Source organism: Boleophthalmus pectinirostris, unplaced genomic scaffold, assembly GCF_026225935.1.
Source record: "Boleophthalmus pectinirostris isolate CB_2022bp ecotype Guang Dong unplaced genomic scaffold, ASM2622593v1 HiC_scaffold_9, whole genome shotgun sequence".
Classification (NCBI taxonomy): Eukaryota; Metazoa; Chordata; class Actinopteri; order Gobiiformes; family Gobiidae; genus Boleophthalmus; species Boleophthalmus pectinirostris.
Genome location: NW_026571541.1, coordinates 32,092,749 through 32,110,540, shown reverse-complemented (window position 1 = coordinate 32,110,540; position 17,792 = coordinate 32,092,749). Strand labels below are relative to the sequence as shown.

Sequence of the window (17,792 nt, the reverse complement as noted above, 5' to 3'; positions counted from 1 at the left end):
AAGTTGATTTCTGCTCTCTCGAAGTTCATTTCTGCTCGCAAGAGGTTCAGAAGTTGATTTCTTCTCGCTTGAGGTTCATTTCTGCTCTCTCGAAGTTGATTTCTGTTTACACAAGGTTCATTTCGACTCTCTTGAAGTTGATTTCTTCTCTTGTTAGGTTCATTTCTGCTCTCTCGAAGTTGATTTCTTCTCGCGTTAGGTTCATTTCTGCTCTCTCGAAGTTGATTTTAGGTTCATTTCTGCTCTCTTGAAGTTGATTTCTTCTCGCGTTAGGTTCATTTCTGCTCTCTTGAAGTTGATTTCTTCTCGCGTTAGGTTCATTTCTGCTCTCTTGAAGTTGATTTCTGCTTGCACAAGGTTAATTTCGACTCTCTCAAAGTTGATTTCTTCTCGCGTTAGGTTCATTTCTGCTGTCTCGAAGTTGATTTCTGCTTGCACAAGGTTCATTTCTGCTCTCTCGAAGTTGATTTCTGCTTGCACAAGGTTCATTTCTGCTCTCTCGAAGTTGATTTCTACTTGCGCGAGGTTCATTTCTGCTCTCTTGAAGTTGATTTCTGCTCGCTCAAGGTTCATTTCGGCTCTCTCGAAGTCTTCTGTTTGCTTGTGCAGAAGGTGTATTTCATTCGTTTTTCAAAATAAAACCAAAAATAAGGGAAAAAAACTGCTGTTTTCTTCATTATTTGTCTCCAAAACTCAAAAAAATGAAAAAAATGATATTTTTTTTATTTTTCAGTTTTCGATTTTGTTGTTTGTTTGTTGTTTTTGTGTTTAAATGACTTCAGTAGCGGTTCTAGGATTTTTCTGAAACGGGCCATTGAGGGTCTGCTCCCCAGTGGTTGTTTTGCGCAGGTCACAGATTTCTCCTCGCGCGTACAGATAATTTGCTCTCTCGCTTGTGGAACTATTTTGAGGCCATAGTTTACAGTATAGTTGCTGGGTAACACACAAAACTTGGTTAAACTAAATCAATTTTTAAAGAGGGGGACTTCCTACATTGTTCTTGTCTGGTTTTATATTATCCATGCATGTTTGAGTAATCTAGCAGTCTCTCAAGCCTCCACCCACAAGCCTACGTGACAATTTTCCATAAATATACAAAAACGTGACACAAAACTGTACACAAAACCTTCACAAATCTGATGCAATGACTGCAAGAAATTCTTTTACTTTCCAGTTCTGTTCTAAGATTTAGTGGAATAGAAAGTACAGGTACAGGTAAAGTATGTGTTAGCAGTGAAGCCCCCTCTTTAAGTGCATCTAATCTCATAATAATCACCCTGTGTCTTGCTCTTCAGGCTGGATGGGCTGATGCCAGACGGAGTGCGCATCGTGAACAACACTTTCACTTTCACCCGACCGCTGGACCGAAACGACTCCGGGGTGTACCGCTGTGAGGTCATGAACGACATCGGCCTGCGCAGCAAAGACGTCAACCTCTGGGTGCAAGGTACGCTGGGAAAAATAAAGGATGAGGGTTCGATTCCTTGTGCAAAGTGTGAGGTAGGGATGGGACAAGGAGGAGCCGTGCGTTAAATACTTTTAATGCACTTCACTACCAAATGAAATGTCTCACTTGTGAAGCTGAAAAAACTTGTCCACTGTCTGTATAGTCTGTTTTAGAGTATACACACTGTCGCTGTCGTCTTGTGAAATCTGTGAAGTAGACAACTTTATATTTTACAATGATTATATCTGTTTTAAGTCTGTTAAACCCCTCAGCACAAACTTTATACACTTTTTTCAGACAGGACAGTTACAACACTTTTTACATCCTTCTTAAAACTTATTGCTGCTGTCGTCCTGCCGTTATTTTCTTCCTTCTTTATGTAACGAACTGAAGATTAATTTATTCCGTAATGGAGCCCTACAGCACAGAGTCCAGCATGGGTTCATTTTTGGAGGTTCGCAATACAGCACCTCACCCGCCCGTTAACCCGAGATTATATCAAACTTTTACGCTGCCTTCGCCACGGACTGAACCAAAACTAAACCAGGACTAACCAAGGCCTAACCTAGGACTGATTCCAGGATTGAAGAGGAGGATTAAACCAGGACTGAACTAGGACTAAAACAGGAGTAAACCAGGACTAAACCAGCACTAAAACAGGACTAAACCAGAACTGAAACAGGACTAACTGTCAGGACGGGCTCGGAGGTGACTACAGGAGAAAGGACACGCACAGAGCTCCACACCCCACGGAGGTAAACGCGGACGTCGCCCGATCGCACTTTGCAGATACCCTGCTCAGGATTCTCTCTCTTAAGTCCAAGATTAGTCCTGGTTTAGTCCTGACCCACCCGTGTGTAATTACTACCCGCCCGTAATACATAATACGCGTTCATATGCTGTAAACAAAGCATGCGAAATTGCACCAAAAGAATCCGCAAAACAGGGAGACCGCGAAAGGTGAACCGCGATATAACGAGGGACGACTGTATGTTAGTTATTTCAGTGTTTAAATGAAACTAGTCCTTGAATTCTTCTCAGAGCTGCTGAGTTTGTGTTTGTGTTTCCCCAAATTTCCCCAAATTTCGATATCGCCCAGTGCCGAGTGTGTGGCCTGCCTGTGTGGAATTCATAAACTCTGCTCTGGTTGTATTACTTTCCTCCCTCATCAATCTAGAACAAAAGACTAATTCTGCAGCTAGATACTCCCAACCATAAAGTAGTGTCCCCGGGCGCTGCGTAGCGGGTGTTCCTGACAGGTTGCCCCAGAGACGGTGAAGGATGGGTCAAATGCAGAGGATAAATTCAGATTTCACAGGGACAATCATTTCTACCTCGACACCTCGGCCTTTACATCTGGTGTTTTCAGACGGGAGAATGTGATGAGGTCATACTCCCAGTTGGGATTGGAATGAGAAATATCCAAAAGGGGGGGGAAAAAAGGCCATAAACATTGAACCTGATGATTATGTTGGAGACTAGACTCTTGTACATTAAAGGGGCACTGTGCAACTTTTGTATTGGGTGGTCCAGCACCTGCTTGTCTCTAGGGCTGGGTATTGTTAAGAAGTTGCAGATACGAAACATAGACCATGTTTTTCAATACAGTGTACTTTCGATTCAATACAATTTGGTACGATATATTTCAAATTAGGGGAGTAACAGTACACAAAAATCATGGTTCAGTATAGGGATGGGCATTCGATGAAATTTTCTTAATCGATCGTCAGAAGAATTAACGATCGATTATCGATTAATCATTAACGTTTTTATATTAAAATGATCATCATTATTATTACTATCTGCACTACTAATCTGCATAAATAAATTCAACTTTACGACATATAAACCGTAACGACTCTAGAGCCACATCAGCCCGTTTGACATTATTAATTATTAAAGTGTTTAATTCAGTTCTGAGCAACTTTCACAGAAACGAAACTTAAAACCGCATCGCTAATTTGCATAAACTCAGCGAAGATTAAAACTACAGCTCTTGTGTCGCTGATGCGGTCAATTTCTGTCGGATTAAAAGACATGACTCAGTGGAATACAGGTTAGTGTGACCAGATTTGCGTTTGTCAAAACCAGGACACCGTACGGGGGGAGGGAGGTGGGGACTCGTCATCGACATTGCGCGACTCTCACCTGGTAAAACTTTTTCCCACTGGACACCGAAACATATGTGCTGCTTTGTTCACTGTGCACATGGACTCACACTTGTCCCGAACGCAACAGAAAGCGTGGACTTTCTTGTACAAATCATCGTTAAATACACATTTGTGCTTCGGCACGTTGCAGACTGACCGACTGTTTGTGTCTCGCTCCTTCTGAGTGCAGAGAGACACATGTACAGACCTGTTTGGTCACTTTACGCTACACACAGCAACCTACATTCGGATTGTCGATTAAAATTAACGTTATCGACGAAATTCTTAATGATCAATTATCGATTAATCGATTAATCATGCCCATCCCTAGTTCAGTACATACCTCGGTTTTAGGTCGTGGTTTGGTTCATTTTCGGTACAGTATGGGAACAAAATGCAAAACCATTTACTTGTTGTTTATTAAACCAACAATCTGTTTATTTATTAATTAATTATACAAATGGAAAATAAAATAAATGCAAAGTGCTGCTTGGTAATACTGTATAAGTTCAATTAAATATTCTCAAATAAGCAACAAATGCATTAAATATTATAAAAAATTAATTCCTTGTAAACAGTAAACAAAACTTTTCAAAAAGTAAAGTGCAGCACGAACAGTTCCAACATGAAGTTTTACTCAATCTTCATATTTTTAGATCAGAAAAAAACAACTTGTCCACATTGTCTGTAGTTATTGCAGATCTGCTGGGGAGGAGCGGAGATTTTGTGTTGGCGAAAGGCGAAAGTGAGGACCGGGGCTCGACGATCGTAGTTTTGTGAGGATTCACGTGGTTCGGAGGGACGTAGTCAAGGCTTGGGGCAATTGTTGTCAAGGCAGCCGCTCTAACTATAAAGCGCTGTAAGAAACACTGCCCCAATCACAGACAAATTCCCTCGTGGATATTAAAGCGCCGAGCCTTTCATGTATCTGCACGTGTAGTGGTGGAATGTAAACACACACAAATTGCGCAAACTCACTCATGCACTCAGCCCTGCACCGAACCAAACGCCCCGTACCAAAACAGTTCAGCACGAATACATGTACAGTTACACCCCTATTTCAAATCATGGCTGTGATACTAAAAAATCAAAGTCTGTTCAAAGTTAATATGAAAAACACCCACTGTACTCATCAAAACTGTGAAAATGTAACGCATTAAGTTTCCTTTCTCCAAACAAGGAACACAATTGTAGTTCTTTCACAAAATAATGTAGTAAAATATACCAAAAAAATACAATATCCATCTATATATCAGTAATATAGCCCACGATATTGATACTGTCAAATTAAACAATACCATATATCGATATTTCCATATTTTTGCACAACCACTACTTGTCTCTATTCATGAGCTTCAGCAAATGGTTCCTTTCTGATTTGATTTCATGTTTAGATGTGAATTTTGTTATTGCTATGTCAACGGAGGGCCACGCCAAACACAGATATTCTTAGACACAACATTTTCTATCTCTGTCCAGGGCTTCAGTTTAATCCTTTGGCTCTGATGTCGTGTCACATTGAACGTTCCATCACAGACAAGCGAATGATGAAGTATATACCATGTTTATCTCATGGTATTTCCGTATTGTATTACTTTTTAAAACTTTACTTACTTATTTTTTGTATTTTAAGAGGAGGATTAGTGTCTTAGAGCTTCACTAGATGAGCAAAAGTTCAGAAATCTCATCTGGAAGTTGGTTAGCCGTTAGTTTAAATGCCAGATTTATATGCGAATTATTATCTAAAATAAAACAGCAAAAGGTTTTCACACTCAGTGATCTGAACTCTCACCAATGTGCTCTGGATTATTCATGACTGCCTGGTTTCAGATGACCTCAATATTCTATAGGCCGATTATATTTAATACAGATGAGGGGCAGACAAAATTTATATCGTTAAAATGCAGATTTCTATTGCAGTAGAGTGAGTTTCAGGGTCTAGTCAGTAATAGAAATGATCAGGTTCAACATTTGTGAATATTTCATGCGAAAGTATAATGTAATTAATAAGGAAAACTGGCCCTTGCCCCCCGTCTGAGAGTTTAACATCCCCAATATTGGTGGTTTCAGACTCTTGAATGTGATCATGAGAAGTTTTTTTCCTATTGATCACATTGTACTTTGCCACGAAAATATCCAAAGGTAAATGGAACCTGATCATTTCTATTATTGACTAGATCAGGGGTCTGTAACCTTAAATACTCAAAGAACCATTTGGAGCGTCTCCCACAGGAAAGAAAACACCCGGAGCCACAAAACGTCTGAACATTTGACATCTAAAATAAGGATAACACTGCGGATCATTTTCTGAAGACTATAGTGTGTTGCATTTATGAAATCAATGAAATGCAAAAACATTTTGAACTCAGAGAAGAAAGACACTTGGTTGATGCTCATTAGTTTGTGTATTTGAGTCCTCCTCTTAGGAAATAAAAATCCAAACTTCAATTATCCATCCGCAGTGAACCAAAAATGCCGTTGGCGTCTGTGTTCCGTCATCATTTTATCACGAGTTCTGGTGCGTCCATGAATCTGCCCACATAGCATTAAATGTTCTGTTTGCTTTTCTTGGATTTATCTATCATTTAGCTTCCCCGATTCATCAACCAATTTCACTTTGTAGAAACCGTCAGACCTCGCAGCATTAGGATTTGTTTACTCAACGGTAGGCGGGTACTTTTTTTCATTAAACCAATCTCTGCTATTTGGTCGTGACGTATGTAATGCGCTGCTAACAGGGATAACTGGTATATTAAGCTTTTCCCACATTCCACAGGAAGAAGGACAATACCGTCTTTCCCCTTGATAAAATTCACCAAACATTCTCTTTGTTCCTGCTTTAAATCCTCTTTTCGGGAATCATTGCCAACACAGAATGTATGGCTCTTCGCTGATTGGCTGGTGCTCGAACTCGCACTTCCAGAGTTTTTGCGAACCGTCTAGTGTATTCTGATTTCTGACCTAGTCACTGGAGAGAAACGAAATTCAGCAGAGGCACTAGGTGGCGCCAGTCTGGCTATCATGTACCTACCAGGGGTCGAAAAGCTCAATAAATCGTGCTGCTGGTGTAGGTGCTGGGTGTGGCACATTGCTGGCTGTTACGCATATTTTAAGTGACAAAAATATTAAAAACGTTTTATTTTAATGTTACATGACTACCATTATCTACAAATTTCGAATTAAATTTAAAAACGAACAAACTAAAATAAAAATACATTGTAGTTAAATATTCATTATTTATTTTCCAAAGTCACAGGGAGCCACAACAGAAGGATGAAACAGCCACATGCGGCTCTGGAGCGTGAGTCGCTGACCCCTGGACTACACTACAATATTCATTTTAGCTGTTCTCCATCTGTATTAAATATTGTTGGCGATGCCATTTTTGAGGGCGAACGGCCAAAGGAAAAACACTGGCTCCGGTGTTCCTGGACCAGCCGAGTTGGTAAGTGGATGATAACATGAGCATCGAACGCCACGTCTCCTAATTATACGTCTATGATGCCACATCCTTCAAATCAGGAAGGAATCTTTTGTCTGAATTATTACCCATGAATTATCTGTCACTGCCAGGGCTGGAATGTTTTGCGAGGGATTTATTGTTGCAATTGAAACTTGTAATCAAATCAATGCAAGAGACAAGTTTAGACTTAGACTGAGATGAACGTTATTGACCCACGAGGGAAATTACTTGGACACAGCAGCTCACACATCATAATATTTTATAATAACAAAGAGTAAAAATACATTCTAGATAAGTAGCAAAAATGTGTATGTACTAGGCCTGTAACAATAACAGACTTTACTGGACAATTAATTGACCAAGAATTTATTGCGATAAACGATAATATTGACATTTTGAGACCAATATTCAACTTATATAATGACAATGGAATAAAAATGCAAACACACCCTCTCAAGGATCAATAAACTTGACTTTCTAAAGAAAATTTAACACAGGAACTGCAGGACAACCAAAAACAATAGGCCTAAATAAAATAGACTTGTAAACATAACAATATCTTAATGTAGTCTGGCTCACAGCGAGGATTTGTTAAAAAATGCACTTGAATAAACCATTGTTGAACCAAACACAACCAAAGCAATAATTAAAATGGATTATTAAGTCTCTGTAACAAAATTGCCCTTAAAAGTGATTTTAATCCTTGACTTACATTGGAATATTATGTCTCGTCTCTCTGTGGCTGCTGCTGTGGCCTCATTTTGGTCTTTAAGTGTTCGTATTAACCCGTGTTACAGGATCCTGTTTTGATATGAGGGATCCTCTGTCCTGTCTGGTGTCATGTCGGTGTCTTGTGGGATTTCGGGCTCTGTGTCACTCGGGTGTGGGTGTATGTCGGCTGCTGGGGTGTGGCCATTTCTTGTCGTCGTTTTTGTGCTCGCTGCATTTGACGCACGTGGCTGTTGAGACGTGTCCCACTCACTTGTGTTGATTTGGCATCGTGACTTGTTTTATTACACGAAGATGAACTGTTTTGGTTCTGACGGCGGCGCTTGTGTTGCGGCTTCATGTAAACCGCACAGACAGCGGCACTTTCTGCACTCAGGCTCCGCACGCATCCGTCTAGTCTACGCTGGCACATTCATTCAAGCATCATTACCCTCATTAAATTTTCAGAGCTTTCTACCTTCTAAGAGTGATGTGTCTGCCTTGTATATGTCGCCGAAGTGGTTTTTAGATTGATTCGGCGTTTTTTTAACAAATTGCAGCGTATTTCTGCCAGTCTCCCACGTGACAATGAACTAAAGCTGCTACAACGATGACGCGGCAGATACACCTATGACGCATTTGACGTAGCAGAAAGCGCTTCACCCCGCCTCCACCCCACATCGGCTGACAATTCCCACATGAACTCCTAAACAAAACCGACAACATAGGCTCATTGTTCTACACTGCAGTGAACACGATATAATAAGTTCATCTACTAGTGTTGATTAATACTTTACCAATCAGTAATGTTCACCTGATGTGGACGCGGTGCTTGAGCTTCGTGCTCCTCCAAGTCCTCGTCTGATTCTGGGTCCAACACATGCGGCTGAACCACCATGATGAATAAAAGTTTATTCCTGCCGCTATCAGGGTGCACGCCTGTCTCCCCCTCCCTCCCTGAGATGGGCGGAGGAAGGGCGGCTCACTCAGAGCCTACGTCACGTTTGGAGGGCGGAGCCTGTGCTTTCTCAGGACGGGCGGGGGGAGGAGCGGTAGTCGGCCTTTCATAGTTCCTGGTCTGTGACTGCCTCCAACAAATCAATAAGATTTCATAACTATTGTGTAATGGATGTTCCGAAACCCAAATTGGGCTTGTTTATGTGCAGAAGATACAATGTGAAAAGAGTTATTTTGCATGAGGTGGGCCCTTTAAACGAGAGGAGTCACATTTGTCACATTGACATTTAGTCTCTTTGGTAGAGCGAGAGAGAGCAAGGAAAACAAACAAGCATGCAAATAGATGTTATTGTGGCCGGAAAATTTATCAAGCTCATTAAAAATAAGAAATCATAGAAAATAAACATATTTCAGCTATATACAAGAGTTTATAAGGACGTTTAGTGCCCATTTGTGCCTATTTTATCTACACTTCATTTGCAGTAAAAAAAAAAAAATCAACCCTTTACAATGTTCTGACGTGTCCAAATGTGGAGCAGTGAGCATTCGATTGTGTTTGTGTAGACCGTTCTATTGTGTTTGTGTAGACTATTCCCGCCACATTCTTGCGTGGCTCATGTTTATTTGAGGTGAGCTTAGCCTCTTAGCGCTCGGCCACACGGTCCTGGCAGAGCTAAGCCTCGGTGTGAGTGTCCCTGCCCAGATCTGCTTTCACACATTCCTCACAGAGAGACCAGAGACAGGATCTCCACTGACCGCTCCAGTCCTGCGCTTTTGGCAACATTAGATTCCAAGCGCTGATAACCCGCTTTAGGGCCCTCGGCTCATACGCAGGCCTCGCTTTGTTTGGCTTTGGCTCGGGTTTCACACAGGAACAGGACCAGGTTACAACAATCAAAACATGTCACACCACTTAGAAATGGCTATTCTTGTAGTACTTCTTTCACTTAATGAGCAAACGGAGACTGGATACTCAATTAGTTAAAGGCGAACCGGATTTTTAAAACATTTAAAACATGAAAGACAGAGCGAGTCCATTGTAAACGGTTTGCAGTGGTCAAAAGGTCATTCATTCAGAGCTTCCTAATTAGGGGTTTATTAGCACTTTTCACAGCATTTTAAAGGCAAAACCTAGTGCTTCCCCTCAATTTTATTTCTCTCCAGCAACTAGGTCAGGAATCAGAATACACCAGACAGTTCGCAAAAACCCCAGAAGTGCGAGTTCAGGCACCAACCAGTCAACGAAGAGCCATACATTCAGTGTTATCAACAATTCTCGAGGTCGAGGATTTAAAGCCAGAATAAAGAGAATATCTGGTGAATTTGGTGAATATTTGGAAAGACGTTATTGCCCTTCTTCCTACGGGATTTGGGAAAAGCTTTATATACCAGTTATCCCCGTTAGCGGTGCATTACATACGTCACAACCAAATAGCAGCGTTTGGTTAAATGAAAAATAGTACCCGCCTACTGTTGAGCGAACAAATTACACTGAACACTGTGAGGTCAGGCTATATTTTGACCACAAAAGCTGCTTATTAAATATCAGGGTTCCCATGCATCCTGGAAATTCCAGAAAACTTTGAAAATAATGGAAAATGAAGAAAAAGCCCAAAGGTTTTGGAAAACATTTATTTTGTCCTTTTCCACACTTGCTTTGCTGTATTATTTGAAATCAGATGAATAGAAACTTTTACTGCGATTTTAGAGCAATTTATTTATTTATTTATTTTTAAAAACATTCCCATGTTGCATAAAATGTCTTTCCTGAGGAGCCCAAACCCTCACATCTCTTTGTTTTACCTGGTAAGTCAAAGAGACATGTGTAAGACATAGAGACATGTGACCTTATTGTGTCATAACGTCTACTCCAGACACACGAGGGCCTTCAAATGTGGAGACCGACTCGTCAACACTTCTTTGCTTGTTTATTCTCAGTCGATATGATTGGGTTCACATGTGTTCTCCATCTAATTTGAGTTGCACCAAAACGTTTTTGGGTCATCTACATAACGCAGTACAGTGTGCTTGCCCTGGCGTATAATTAATTTGCAATAATTGTGGACTTTGAGTGCAGCCTGAGGCTTAGACCACATCTTTGAGTATAAAAAACTGTATAAAGAATGGAGTAATGTGTTTGTAGATGCCGTGTTTACATAACTGAATAAAAGAATGAGAATTTCTCACATCAGTTTCTCGAAGCGGGAGGAGGAAGAGAGGGACCAGCCCAAGATCATGAACAGAGATTTTAATTTTTTTACCAGATATAGGCCTAGTGCCCAAATGTCAAAGATGTTCCAACAAAATTTGCAATTTGTAAATAAGACGTGTGCGGGATTTAGCTCTGTTCGTGTTTACATAACTGAAGATGTCCTGGAAACTGATTTCAAGCAGATTCTATTACACATCGGCTTATATCCATGTTATTGCTGTGTCTAGGATGATCCCTTAAACGTATTTTATCACAGAATACATTTTAAACATGCATTCTTACTGTGAACGGGGTCACCTCTGCATGACTTCAGATTAATTTCATTGAACTTTCCAGGCCACGAAACACCAGCTCTGGAGACAAGCAGATGACAGGCCCTCCACGAGAAAAAGTTTCATAGCTCACTTTTAAGATCGCAAAAAATACTTCAAATAATCAGGTACTTGTCAGATTTATTCGTCTTGACAGAACCCCCTGACGTTTCCTCTCCCAACCAACATCTGCGCGACTTTGAATCATCTGGCCTGAGATTATTATTGTGCATTTTTATCACAGAGAGTTCATGTAAAGTGTATTAGCTGGCCATCTGCTGTGGAAAGACTTTGTATCAGTCCAACAAGTGTAAAACAACTCAGCCAATATGGAAATGCTCAGACGCCTGCGTGAGGCTGCTGTCTGCTCCTGATGGATTTATGCTAATGCGATGATACAAAAGAGGACTCAATCTCACATGCGTCTGCGCCGCTTCCTGTGAGCCTCTCCTGGCCTGGGCGTGGATCCTGGGAGCAGTGCATCTCCGCTGTTTCTCTTGGTTCTTGTTTCCAAACAGAGCGCGCTGCTGTGTTTGGCCGGGCTCCTGGTGGGTTTGGCTCGCGGCTCGCTCTGTCATGCCCTCACTGTTTACAGGCCCCTCCAGTCACGCTCCAGACCAGAGCACAGCTGACAGCCTGTCCGTGAGAGACAACGCTAGAGCTCTGAGCCCATCCACTGTTGCTGCTGCTGCTGCTGCTGCCGGACGCTACGCACCTGCTCGTCTCCATGGAAATGTTATTGCTTTGTTTGTTTGGAATGTTGTTTAATGCAGCATGGCATTAAAAGTATGCACGTATCATCCGTTAAAGCGAGCGACACTGCAGAACGGGCTGAGATTCCGTGGAAATACAAAGCTTAAACTATACTTTAAAACATTCCTCACTGTGGAAATACTGCGGAATGTTATAAACAAAGCATCGACATTTCCACGGAGGCGAATAAGAGTAAACTTTATAGATAGTTAGTTTTAGATTTAAGTGTTTGTTTATTGCACAAAAATACCTCGCAGTCTCTACTGAGTGGCATCGCCTTTCCACAAATCCAAGAAATAGGTTTAATGCCATACTGTGGAACATTCTAGGCAAAGCAACCACATCTCCATGAAGATAAGCATGAAATGGGACATGACTTTTAGGCTACGTTCAGACTGCAGCCTGAAGTGACCCAAATCTGATTTTTTCGCCCCCATGCGACCTGTATCTGATCTTTTTAATGACAGTCTGAACGACACAGATCAGATTTTTTTCCAAATTTGACCCAGTCCTCTTGGATATGTGCTCCTAAAACCGATACATATCCGATCTTTTGACATGCGACTTCAGTCTGAACGGCCAGGTCGCATTCATCCCACCTACACGTTTGCCAATACAGCCCAACTCAGATGCGTAGGCCGCTGAAGACGTGTTTCCTTCGGCGAGAGTGGTACGAGTACGTGCTCACAAATATATACAAACGTTCCTCTCGTCATATGAAAATGGTGTCTGAACTCCGTGAGAAGTGAAGTAGTGAAGCACATCACAATCCCACCACTCTTGACTGCGACTCTACACCCACACGTTCTTTTCTACGGACGTTGTTGCCACTGCCCCACAAAACACCATGGCCAGAAACCTTGTCCTTCTCCTTCTCAATCTCCTCCTTAAAACAAATAAGGCCCCGTCCACACTAGTTCGTATTTGAGTCGTTTTCGTTGTGGGACGCAGTGTGAAAACCGCTCCAGAGACAGAACGATCTGGTGCCGCCAGCTCCTGTGAATTCATCTGAGTATGGATCTGATCTGGCACCGTGTGGACGCCTGAAAACGCTGCTACACTGATGTAGGCCTATGCACCGCGAAGTAATTCACCGCCAAAACACTAAGAGGCTAGAATATATGTCCATTCATATTTATGGTCTGTGTGTACGAACCATCTCCAACGCGATAGAAGCACAGAACAGACTCACCATCAGCAGAACAATCCTCTGTCACAGAAAGAACACTCATATTCCACTGAGTCATGTCCTTTAGAATCCGTGTATCATTCGTTCATTCGTTTTTCAATATAAAACTAAAAATAAGAAAACGAAAAAACAACAGTTTTCTTCGTTATTTGTCTCCAAAACCAAAATGAAAAAACGGATAACGATTCGTTTTTTTCATTTTTCGATTTTGTGTTTAAATGAAGAATGGAAAAAACGGATAACGGCCGTTTCCCGTTTACGTGACTTCCGTGACTGCGATGCCGAACTTTTGCACCGGTGCGGACTGAACCAGGACTGATCCAGGTCCGAGACCAGACCGAGACCAGACCAGACGGGACACCAGACCGGGACCAGACCGGGACCAGACCGGGACCAGGGCGGGACCAGGGCGGACTCCGAGCTTTGACTCCGAGCCTCCACGGGGTCCGAGCCTCAGCTTCGAGCTCCGGCCCTGCGTGGGCTCTGAGCCTCCGTCTGGTCCCGGTCTGGTCCTAGTCTTGTCTCGGTCTCGGTCTCAGGCCCGCTCTGGTCCTGTCTGGTCCCAGTCTCAGTAGCGCTCTGGTCCCACTGAACCCTCTTAGTTCGTCGTGTGTCCTTTAGTCCGACAGAAGCTGAACCGCATCAGAGCACAATGCGCGAACCTTTTTTTTGAGGCTTAGTTTATGCAAATGAGCCATGCGGTTTTAAGTTTCGTTTCTGTAAAATGTAAACAAATATGCTCAAAGCTGTGTGGATAGGGAAGGCTTGCAGACACAGAAACGACGTGTCTGGAGGCAAATCGTTTCCAATATGGTGATTCGTTTCAGTGTAAACGTAGCCTAAGCTGTACATGTTCTGGCTCCGATACGACGGCAACTTTAAAATCTCCAGGTGCTCATGTTTAGGCGACTTTCGTAAACACTGAGCACGATCGCTGCGTGTGACGTCGTCGTGTCCTCCAGTGCACATGTGGGACACTTTTCGGGGCGTTTAAAGTTCACACTGGAGATCACATACAAGTCGCGTTTAATTGAAAATGTGAACGACCTCGCAAAAAAAATCGGATTTCACAAAAAAATCCGAATTGAGCATTAAACCCTGCAGTCTGAACATAGCCTTAGTATCTCAGCGCAGAACCTCAGACCATCAGATTATTATTGGATGTCACGTTTTATTCTGGCCATTTATTTTTTTATGTTTTGTAACGGAAACTTCGTTAAAAAAAAGTAAATAAACAAAAGTATTTTAGCTAAAACATGGTGCTTACACTAGTCGTATGGTTTATTTTACTGCGAAGACGTTTTAAATCTTTCATGGATCATAACTGGTCTGACAAAACGTATGGAATTCAAAAGCATAAAGGAGCACGTCTGGATTTCTGTTGCTCCGAGTTTTATTTTTCCTGCCGAGATGAGCTCACCAAACACAACGACTTACACATGTGAGTGAAACATGATTCTGCTCTCAGTGTCTTGATTATTACAAAACACGATCAAATGGTGAAGAGTCATAAAAGTCACATTTACATAATGTATACCATCTTTGTTTCAGAGGGGAGACCAGTGCACTGCTCCTACTCTTCCTCCTACTTCTCTTCGTCCTTCCTCCTCCTCTTCTTTCTCCTCCTCTTCCCCCTTTGTCTCCTCTTCTTCCTCCTCGTCCTTCTCCTCCTCGTCGTCCTCCTTCCCTCTGCTGCTTCCTTTTTCCTCCTTAATCTCTTCTCCTCCTCTCTTCTCTCTTCCCTCCTTTGTCTCCTCTCTTCCTCCTCGCCCTCTCCTCCTCGTCCTCCTCTTCCTTGCCTCTCTCTCTCTCTTTCCTCCTCTCTCCTCTTCTCTCTTTCACCTCCTCTTCCTTTTCCTCTCTCTCCCCTACTTCTCTTCTTCTTCCTCCTCATCTTTGTCCTTCTCCCTCTTCCCCTCCTCTCTTTCCCTGTTCCTCTTCTTTCCTCCTTCTCCTCTTCTTTCTCTTCCTCCCCCTCCTCCTTCTCCTCTTCTTCTCCTTCTCTCCTCCTCCTTCCCTCCTCCTCCTCTCCTTCTCTTCCTCCTCTTTCCTCCTCCTCCTCCTCCTTCATCTCCTCCTCTTTTCCTTTCCCCTCCTCTTCCTCCACCTCCTCCTCTTCCCCTCTCGCCTCCTCTTCTTCCTCCTCCTCCTTCATCTCTTCCTCATTTTTCGTTTCTTCCTTTTCCTCCTCCCCCTCTTCCTTCTCCTCCTCTTTCTCCTCCTCCCTCCTCTTCTTTCTCCTCTCTTCCCCTTTGTCTCCTCTTCTTCCTCCTCGTCCTTCTCCTCCTCGTCGTCCTCCTTCCCTCTGCTGCTTCCTTTTTTTCTCCTCCATCTCTTCCTACTGCCTCCTCTCTCCTCTCCTCTCTTCTCCTCCTCCTCCTCCTCTTCTCTCTTTCACCTCCTCTTCCTTTTCCTCTCTCTCCCCCTACTTCCTCTTCTTCTTCCTCCTCATCTTTGTCCTTCTCCCCTCTTCCCCCTCCTCTCTTTCCCTGTTCCTCTTCTTCCTCCTTCTCCTCCTCTTCTTTCTCTTCCTCCCCCTCCTCCTTCTCCTCTTCTTCCTTCTCCACCTCTTCCTCCTCCTCCTTTCCCTCCTCCTCTTCCTTCTCTTCCTCCTCCTCTTCTTCCTCCTCCCTCCTCCTTCATCTCCTCCTCCTTTTCCCTTTCCTCCTCTTCCTCCACCTCCTCCTCTTCCCTCTCTCGCCTCCTCTTCTTCCTCCTCCTCTTTCATCTCTTCCTCATTTTTCGTTTCTTCCTTTTCCTCCTCCCCCTCTTCCTTCTCCTCCTCTTTTCTCCTCCTCCTCCTCTTCTTTCTCCTCCTCTTCCCCCTTTGTCTCCTCTTCTTCCTCCTCGTCCTTCTCCTCCTCGTCGTCCTCCTTCCCTCTGCTGCTTCCTTTTTTCTCCTCCAACTCTTCCTACTGCCTCCTCTTCCTCCTCTCTTTCTCCTCCTCCTCTCTCTCTTCTTCCTCTTTCTCCTCCTCCTCTTCTCTCTTTCACCTCCTCTTCCTTTTCCTCTCTCTCCCCCTACTTCCTCTTCTTCTTCCTCCTCATCTTTGTCCTTCTCCCCTCTTCCCCCCTCCTCTCTTTCCCTGTTCCTCTTCTTTCCTTCCTCCTTCTCCTCCTCTTCTTTCTCTTCCTCCCCTCCTCCTTTCCTCCTCTTCTTCCTTCTCCTTCCTCTTCCTCTCCTCTCCTCCTCTCTTCTTTTTCCTCTCTCCTCTTCTTCTTCTCCTCCTCTCCCCTTCATCTCCTCCTCCTTTTCCCTTTCCTCCTCTTCCTCCACCTCCTCCTCTTCCCTCTCTCGCCTCCTCTTCTTCCTCCTCCTCCTTTCATCTCTTCCTCATTTTTTTTTCTTCCGTTTCTCCTCCCCCTTCCTTCTCCTCCTCTTTCTCCTCCTCCTCCTCTTCTTTCTCCTCCTCTTCCCCCTTTGTCTCCTCTTCTTCCTCCTCGTCCTTCTCCTCCTCGTCGTCCTCCTTCCCTCTGCTGCTTCCTTTTTTCTCCTCCAACTCTTCCTACTGCCTCCTCTTCCTCCTCTCTTTCTCCTCCTCCTCCTCTTCTTCCTCTTTCTCCTCCTCCTCTTCTCTCTTTCACCTCCTCTTCCTTTTCCTCTCTCTCCCCCGACTTCATCTTTTTCTTCCTCCTCATCTTTGTCCTTCTCCCCTCTTCCTCCTCCTCTATTCCCCTCTTCCTCTTCTTCCTCCCCTTCTTTCTCTTCCTCCCCTCCTCCTTCTCCTCCTCGTCCCTCTTTTTCCTCCTCTTCTTCCTCCCCCTCCTCTTTCTCCTTCTCTTCCTCCTCTTCCTCCCCTTTCTCTTCGTCCTCCTCTTTCTCCCCTTCTTCCTTCTCCACCTCTTTCTCCTCCTCCTCTTCCTTCTCTTCCTCTTCTTCCTCCTCCTCCTCCTTCATCTCCTCCTCCTTTTCCCTTTCCTCCTCTTCCTCCACCTCCTCCTCTTCCCTCTCTCGCCTCCTCTTCTTCCTCCTCCTCTTTCATCTCTTCCTCATTTTTCGTTTCTTCCTTTTCCTCCTCCCCCTCTTCCTTCTCCTCCTCTTCCTCCACCTCCTCTTCCCTCTTCTTCTTTTTCTTCTCCTCTTCTTCCTCCTCTTTTTCCTCCTCCTCAGAATCTCTCTCCTCCTCCCCTTCCTCCTCCTTCTCCTCTTCTTCTTCTACCTCCTCTTCCTCCTCATCCTCTTCTTCTTTCTTCTCTTCCTTTTCCTCCTCATCCCCTTCCACCTCTTCTCCTTCCTCCTCTTCTTCCTCTTCCTCCTCCTTTTCCCTCTCTTCCTCCTCCTCTTCTTCTTCCTCTTTCTTTTTCTCCTCTTCCCTCTTTCACCTCCTCGTCTTCCTCCTCCTTTTCCTCTTCTTCCTCCTTCACCCAATCGACTCTTCCTCCCCTCATCCTCCTCCTCTTCCTCCTTTCCCTTCTTTTCCTCTTTCTCCTCTTCCTCCTCTTCCTCCTCTTGTAGCTCTTGGCTCTGGAGGCTCGACCTTCGCTCAGTCCATTAATCAGTCAGTGGAGTCTTAGTCCAAAATTTGTATTAGAGTAATTATTTTATTTATTTATTTTTATAAGGGTTTAATTGTACAACGGCAGAAAGTGAATGAACTGAAG

At 43.5% G+C, this 17,792-nt stretch overlaps 1 protein-coding gene across 1 annotated transcript in view; it reads left to right on the top strand.

Annotated features, from left to right (window-relative positions):
• Positions 1–17,792, top strand: part of LOC129407209 (nectin-3-like protein) — a 158,407-nt gene that overhangs the window by 119,436 nt on the left and 21,179 nt on the right. Inside the window, exon 5 of the mRNA XM_055147709.1 lies at positions 1,296–1,447. Coding sequence (XP_055003684.1) covers positions 1,296–1,447 — 152 coding nt within the window. The remainder of the gene's footprint in view (positions 1–1,295; positions 1,448–17,792) is intronic.